The sequence below is a fragment of the Microtus ochrogaster genome, unplaced genomic scaffold (assembly GCF_000317375.1).
Source record: "Microtus ochrogaster isolate Prairie Vole_2 unplaced genomic scaffold, MicOch1.0 UNK39, whole genome shotgun sequence".
NCBI lineage: Eukaryota > Metazoa > Chordata > Mammalia > Rodentia > Cricetidae > Microtus > Microtus ochrogaster.
Window position 1 is genome coordinate 3,015,741 of NW_004949137.1, and position 8,555 is coordinate 3,024,295.

The window sequence follows — 8,555 nt, forward strand, 5'->3', positions numbered from 1 at the left end:
GGAGAAGGGTTGGAGGAGGGGGGGAAGGGTGGGAGGAGGGGGAGGGAAATGGGAGGCTGGGAGGAGGTGGAAACTTGTTTTTTTCCTTTTCTCAATAAAAAAAAATAAAAAAAATTATGTGATTAAAATGAAAAAAAAAAGATACACAGAGAACCTGTCTCAAAAAGCCAAAAGTTAAAAATAAAAATAAAAGAAATAGAGATTAAAATAAAGTCATGTAAAGATTAAAAATACACGAAGAATCTTGATACCATATGTTATTGTGCTTTTTTTGAATTGGTTGAATGCTGAGAAAGGATCAACAGCTGCTAAAAAATATTTGCTTATAAATTCTACTAAATTAATCAAAGATATGAATTTTGAAAATACCTTGACTTCAAAATTGAAGTCAAAAGGTATGTTACTTTGGAGAAAAGATTTTGTTTTTGTTTTCACAGGAAATGGGAGGCTGTGGATTCATTCTGAGTTAAAAAAAAATCAGGTTTGATTAAGGAAGACCACCTGAGAAATCTCCGGTAGGAACAGATGGCCCAGATATCTGAGTTCTACATCCAGAACAGGTTCAAGACTGCTGCCTGAGATGATCAAGACTCACAGGATACTCCAGTTAGGACTTGGTCATAATTCTAAATTTTATTTAAGTCCCCATAAGATTATCAGCACTCCCAAACAGCTATAGGCTGGAATACTATGCCCACATTCCCCCCAAAAATGGACTATGGATATTTTCATTTGTTTAAACAAAAAGAGGGAAGTGGTGCAGGACAATTGTCTGTATTCTGTCAATTCTGTTTTAAATAAATGCTGATTGGCCAGGCAGGAAATATAGGCAGGACAACCAGACAGGAAGTAGAGGTGGGGAAATGAGAACAGGCGAATTCTATGAAGGAGGAAGCGTATTAATCCCAGTCCTGCCCAGACCACGGAAGAAGCAAGATGTGACCTACCCTGCAGTAAAAGGTACCGAGCCATATGGCTAACATAGATAAGAATAATGGTCTGATATACATTATAAGAGCTAATAAGATTCTTGATCTAATGGGCCAATCAGTTTATAATCTTATGGAGATCTCTGTATAATTTTTTTTTGTGACTTGCCAGCTGTCGGAACTGGGCAGAACAGAAACCCCAACAAGCAGACCCTAATGTTACAAAAAACATTTCAAAATCTAAATATTTCCAAAGAAAGTTAGCAATTTTACATTTTATTTATACATGATTTTTTATAATGGAAGCAAAGTGAAATTCAGAATAATTTAGGTAAACAGGATTTAGATACCCAAATAGAAGTCTTTCCTACACCTAATATCGGGTATTGTTGAGCAATCAGGAGAAATGTTAGCCTATGTTTTAATATTCAATGCAATCTGAAAATGAGAATAGTAACATACAAGGAATATAGTTTTTGTTTTTGTTCCTCTGCAGTAGAGTGCCTGAGGGATCGTTTTTGGAATATATTATGCATGAATATTAGATGCTTTAAGCAACCCTCTACAAGCCTCAGAAATGAGAAATAAATATTCAGATATATTGATAAGTGCATATCTCTAAAAGGACAAGGCAGATTAGTTGTCATTGCTAATATTACCTATATGTCATCCCTAAAACCAATCTTCCAGCATATCCACTGGAAACAGAGTAATCAGGCCTTTTAGTAAGATGTGAGTGATCTCTGAAACCAAACACTCCAGCATATACTGATGGAAGCCTATTATTTAGGCTGCTATTTAGGGGAAGATAGAACAGTCATTTTTTCGTCCTCATACTAGCAGCATCAAAAATTGCACTGAAAGTTTGCACCTGACCAATAAAGTGACTCTCCTCTAACTTCCCATTCTTTCTTAAGTTTACCAAGCAGTGTGGAGATACTAAGGTTGATTCTCTTTTTGCTATGATAAAACATTTGACAAATTCATTTTTGAAAAGGAATGGGTTTATTTGAATTATAGGTTTAAATCCAACTTTGAGGAAAGCCGGAGCTGGAATTCAAGGTGAGAACACATAGACAAAACTAAAGCAGACAAAGGACACCGCTTATTTCCTATAGTGATTCTTCTTTCCTGCTAAGCTACTTTTTTATACAGCACAGGACCACACATAGCCAGCTTAGGGATGACACCTCCTGTGGTGGGCCCTTATGTTACAATTAATAAAATGCCCCACAGTCATGTCCAAAGTCTGGTCTGTTGGAGACAGTTCCACCATTGACATTACCAATTCATAGATGACTCTACTTTGTGTCAGGTTGATAACAGTTAATCACACAGTTGCAAGCACAAGGCCCCTCTAAGCTTTTCTGAGACTCCTGCTTTTCTTTTTGTTCAGTCTCCTTTTCTATATTCTAGGGTGGATAAAGATAACACTTCTAATTCTAAACAAGAAAAAGAAAAAAATCTCATTTTTTGATTCTTTTACATTAGGGGTTATATTTTAACTTTTTTTGCAAATTAATTGGTTTAAGTTTTATTTATACTTCACCTTCAATATGTTGACATGCTCATAACAACTTCTATCTAATGAGAAGATAATGGGTAATAATTAATGTTTTAATATTTGGTTGCACCAAGCCTGTTAATAAGCAACATAAGAACAAACCTCACAGACAATATATCTGTCTACTAATGTGCATTTCCAGTCTTTCAACTCTTCTTGAAATAATACATAATTCTCTGTTTACTACCAATTCAACTTGTTATATTTCTGCCTTTATAATTTGTGCTATTACTTTGTTATGTGTGGTTTTAGGAAAAGGAATGTCAGTTCAATGCAATAAAATAATTAATGCATAAATGAATAACAGAAAAAATGAGGTTATAAACACTTATACACATTATCCAAAAACTTGTACACAAATATCAATAGTACAGATCAATGGAAAGATTACAGCTGTTCAGATACACATTAATTTAAATCAGTAAAATTTATAATTGAAGAATAATTACATTTTCAATGATTACAAATTTGGTTTCCTGTTAACTTATGGAATATTTCAAGATCCTCAATTATTTTTCAGTTCTTGAGATGAGTACTGACAAAAGCACCACTATAAATAAACCATCAACATACAGAACCTTTAATTCAATTCTGGAATCATTGAATAATTAAGTATACAGGCAAATATTTAGTAATTAACCTTAACCCAATAAGTAATTAAATGAATATTTATGTGACCTCTGTGTCTATCTCTGCACTTATTAATTTAGAAGCTAAAATTCATGATATATTTGAATGAAAATGCCTTTATAAAACCCATCATTCTGTTTACTGTAATTTTTCAAAATATTGTATAAATCTATTTTATCAAAAGGATTTTGATAAGGATGGAGAAATATCTCAGTGAATAAAGTGCTTACAATGAAAGCTGGAAGACTTCAGCTCAGATTCTATGGAATCCACACAAAAACAGAAAAAGTTGAGTGGTCATAAATGTTCACCTTTAATCCTAGCACTTTCAAAAAGAGACTATGGATCCCTGAACAACTGTTTAGCTAGATGAGAGGAACTTATGTGTCCCATGTTAAGCTAGAGGTCAACTCAAAAAGGAAAGTGAAAAGTGATTGAATAAGACACTCTGTGTCAATTTCTCACACCCATATATTTATATACATGCACAATCAAACACATCACAGACTCATAAGGAAGTAAAAATTTAAAAATATGCTGACATTATCTTTTGATTACTTTAGGGATAAGAAAATGAATAAGCAAAGTTTTTTTGGGGGGAGCGTTTTCAAGGCAGGGTTTCTCTGTAGCTTTGGTGCCTGTCCCAGAACTAGCTCTTGTAGATCAGGCTGGCCTCAAACTCCCAGAGATCCGCCTTCCTCTGCCTCCCAAGTGCTGGGATTAAAGGCATGAGCCCCCATTGCCCGGCATAAACAAAGTTTTTAATTTTGGCTTTACTTGATTGTATATGTTTTGATATAATCATCTTAACATAATTGATATCTATTTTCCTGTTGATGGTGGATAAGCTATTCATAAACATGTATATTATTTGTAGCATATCTCTACATGCTTGTGTATTTCAATATGCCTATATGTTTATCCATGAAGAATAAAATACATATACACACATTATCCTATTTTGAAAAAATACAGCAAAACTTATCACATAGAATGCTGCTGTAAATTTTAGGTGAAACAAACATGGACGTTTCTAGAAAGCAAAGAGTAGGAACTTTTAATAAAGACCATTATCTGTAGTATCTTCCAAATTTTGGTAGTTTACCACTGTTTTCCCTGTACAATAACATGGTGTGAATTAAATATTTGAGAAATACTTTTTAAAGTCAGGACTCAGGAAAGGTTGTTGGTATTCCTATTTCTTTCCCATTTTAGTCTGAATAAAACCTACAGTACTGTGCTATCCACATTCAAGGTAAATATTCTCTCTTCCAATTATACATATCCTGAAAAACTCAGAAACATCAACACTAATTCCAAAATGTTCCATATCTTGTATCTGGGACTGATGACATAAATGGAGTTATAATAGTTTTAAGATCTAACTTGTAGATTCACCCCCTGTGATACAAGTACCTTGTAATTCCAATACCCTCTGTTTCCACAGCTGAGGACTCTGGTTGTTCCAGTGTCATTTATCTTCTAGAGTCTTCCATTTCAGACTTCACAGCTGAATGTGATTGAAAACACTACCATTGTACTTGATTTGAACCCTTTACAGTATTATCAACTCTGCTTTTAATAACAATATACAACGGTGTCTTCTTATTAACAATTATTAACAATTACAGCTGCCAGGACTTACTTAAACTTGCACTGGAAGCTGGCCCTTCCTCCCAAGAGAACACCAATGATGAGAAATCATGTAAAGTACCAATATGTTAGCTATGCCACTCATACACTATTAAGCCATGGGAATAAAGATACTTTGGAAATAGATCTCAAAACATTTCAGATCAAGTAATTCTACCTCCAGCTGATTTTGTTCTGCAGTCCAATCAGAGCTTAGGAGGTGAAAAACCACCATAAATGTCTTCCCAAATTCCTAATTCAGAAATATAAGATATAATAGATAATAGTCTATGTTTTAATCCTTAGATTTTATGTGTAGTAGACTTTGTTCAGGAGTGTGAATGGCTATGGTACATTATTGGTGAGAAAGTACTGAGATAATAAAGAATAACAAGTTTTGAAATACACTGACAGCATTAAAATATTGTGTTCACTATGAATGAAAATTACAGGGTTAGAAGATAGAGAACAGAAGAACATGATTAAACAGAGTTTTCACTAGTGATAAATATGAGGACTGGAGAGATAATGAATATATATAAGAATTGATTAAAAAGTTGAAACAGACCAACAGTTTATATGAGTCAAGTTGGCAAAGAAAATTAGAAGCTAATATGTTTGAAGGTTTGTCATGTATGTAGTTGAGTCAATAACCACTGGTCATTCCTGAAGTGATGCACTTATTAAGATTTTATTTGTTGTTTGCTTTGTGTGTATGTGTGTTTGTACTGAATTACTTATTTTAAAGTAATAAACACTCTCAACGTCAATTACAGGATAATTTAAAAATGGTAATTTATTTTGAGATGGTGATTTGTTTATGTAATATTAATATAGCATTGGAATATAAACATGGCATGATTTTTCAACAATGATTGTATTGTAGATATTGCTAAAATGTATAATATTTACCTTATACAGTTCTTTAAATTCTGAGGTTGTAGTTTTACAGCTTAAAATAACATTCAATTTTAAGTGTTCAACTTTGTCTTATGTCTTTGGAAAGCCAACTAAGGCTTCTGAGTGATGATCCGAGTTAAAAAAATAATGTTAATATTGATACTGTCAAAACAAATGGCTATAGATCCATAATATCAAAAAGATATTGCAGTGACCTATATATAGGCTTGGTTTTAGTATAAATTGTAAACTATAGTAGCAAAGTGTGGGAGATGCAATGGAATGTTCAGGCCATGCTGAAGCAATGCATTCTATGGCGCTCACTTCAAAACATTTGACATAAGGAAATAAATTACAACACAAGCTCTGGGACTACAGCTACACAGTAGGAGTTTTTAGAATAATATATATTATTGGTATTAGCTAGCAGGATTTATTTGTCATCTAAGAAATCAATGAAAAATAAGAACCAAACATAAATTTGAAATATTTTCTTTAAATTTTCAACTAGATATTCAATTGACAGAAACACAGATTTGGAGAGATATTTCAATATTGATGCCAATAGTGGAGTTATCACTACTGCAAAATTATTGGATCGAGAGACAAATGCTGTTCATAACATTACAGTCCTTGCAATGGAGAACCGTAAGTTTAAAGGTTTAAAATGACATCAAGAGGGAGGGGATAGGCAGGTAGTGGAGCAGAGAAAAATGTAAAGCTTAAAAAAAATCAATAAAATGACTTTAGGGGGAATCAAGATAAAAGTAGAGAATGGATTTTGATGAGATGAGGTGAGTTTAAGCTGTTGCTTGTTTAAGTTAAACAAACTCAAGAAATTCCAAAATCAGTAAGCTGCAAAATACATATAGATTTACTGATTTCTTGTGATGATTTATACATAGCTAATTCAAAACATAGAAATGTAAAAGCTCATGGGTATGAATTGCTCTCTGAAGCTTTTTTTAATGTTTACATCCTTGATATTACTGCCTTTATCATGCTGTGAGATTAGTTAATCTCTACCTAATACACATTGATAGGAATGGTCTAATAACTAATTTTAGTATATGAATGAAGTAATTTAGAAGAAAATATATCTATATTACTAAAATGTATAATCAAAGAAAATATATGTGTATGTAATTTGTTAATACTAACATAAATATGAACTATGGCATCATTGAGTTAAATTTCATGATTCACTATTCCTCATTCAGAAATTTTCTTATCAGGAACTTGACAGACACACAAATAGATCCATACAAATATATGTGTATATTAAAACATACAGTTTATGAGTTTTATATAAACATAATTATGTATATATCCATATATTTATATAGAATACATAAATATAGACACCTGACAATTTTGCATTATGTAAAACCACATAAGATGTGTTTAAATGTATAAATATATAAGTTAATGAGTCTATAAAGGTCAGATTATATGTGGTATTACAAATAGAATTTTTATTTGAGATTATACTTTGAAAAAGAAAATTTTCATTTTTTGATTGTTTTTCATGTTTCTTGAATAAAATATCAAGAGTATGATGAGTGTTCTATCAGAATTAATTAGAAATTTTTTTTTATTCACCAGAGAATCCATCTCAGGTTGGCAGAGGATATGTGGCCATCACTATACTGGACATTAATGACAATGCCCCCGAGTTTGCCATGGACTATGAAACCACTGTCTGTGAAAATGCTCAGCCTGGGCAGGTAAGAGGTTTGAATCAACTTCTTTTTTGTTTGGAGTTTCTTTAAAAGCATTCCCTAATCATATCTTTTAAGTACCCCAGAACTTTGATGTGTACCATGAACTAATATTGAAAGAACTTTCAAATTCTGTTTTAATATGGTTTTGAAAATTCCTCAGTTATCCCGAGGAAAGAAAATATTGTAAAAATTAACCCGATTGTGTGTTTAAAAGCATGGATTCCTTTAAGAAGAAATAAAACTTATTAAGTTTGATTGACCTGTTTCCACTTTATGTTACATAGCACAGCTATGAAAGAACCTTGACTAAGAATGAAATGCAGTTCAAAATGGCTTTGGTTTGTCTACCATGTTGCGCAGAGTCTTGTGATGTTTACTTGGATGTATAAACAGTTGTAGCAGCTTGTTTATTAGGTTCAAAATAGTAAGTTCGAACATGCACTATGGAAAGGATATGATTTGTTTTCCAGAGCCTATTTTAAATTGAGTATAATTTTGTACACCTGATCTACTGCCTAACCTCACTGAATGGAATTACATTACAATGAGGTGTAAAAATTCTAATGTCCTTCTGTAGAACTTTCATCAGAGTGCAGCAGTACGTCTTTTTCTATTACATTCTCTCTACCTAGGTTATCCAGAAAATCAGTGCTGTAGACAAAGATGAGCCATCTGATGGGCATCACTTTTACTTCAGCTTAACAACAGATACAACAAATAACCACAACTTTTCTTTGAAAGATAACAAAGGTAAGGCAAGATGTGTCATGCAAGCATTTGCTTCTAAACAAGTCTCATTTCCTCCTTAAAGATGCTTATAATGGAAAAAAAACAACAAAGATATGGATTAAAAGGCAATGAGTTCCTTGAAAAAATTCTATCCAGGTGTTTGCTGTTATGGAGGAGAAGCTTCTATTTAAATCAATATAGACATGAAGCCAAATGCAAAAAGTTAGGTATATTTCTCTTGTCTGTCTCTTGTATAATTCCCTCCCATTTATATACCAAGCTCTTTATTTACATGATGTCATACATTGAAGGCCTGCTAAGATTCTTAGTAAGGACTGAATTTGTTGACACAACACAACTTGAGGGAATATTATGTTAGCAAACAGGGAGGGAAATCCTACGTGGCTGACTCCAAGAATTCCTTTGAGGGAACTGGGTGATGCTGGA

At 32.8% G+C, this 8,555-nt stretch overlaps 1 protein-coding gene across 3 annotated transcripts in view; it reads left to right on the forward strand.

Moving 5' to 3' along the window:
* Cdh7 (cadherin 7) overlaps positions 1 to 8,555 on the forward strand; it is a 162,797-nt gene that overhangs the window by 132,690 nt on the left and 21,552 nt on the right. For all 3 annotated transcript variants that reach the window (XM_005368741.3, XM_026790049.1, XM_026790048.1), the window contains 3 exons: positions 6,167 to 6,303; positions 7,261 to 7,382; positions 8,012 to 8,129. In XM_005368741.3, the coding sequence (XP_005368798.1) occupies positions 6,167 to 6,303; positions 7,261 to 7,382; positions 8,012 to 8,129 (377 nt within the window). The remainder of the gene's footprint in view (positions 1 to 6,166; positions 6,304 to 7,260; positions 7,383 to 8,011; positions 8,130 to 8,555) is intronic.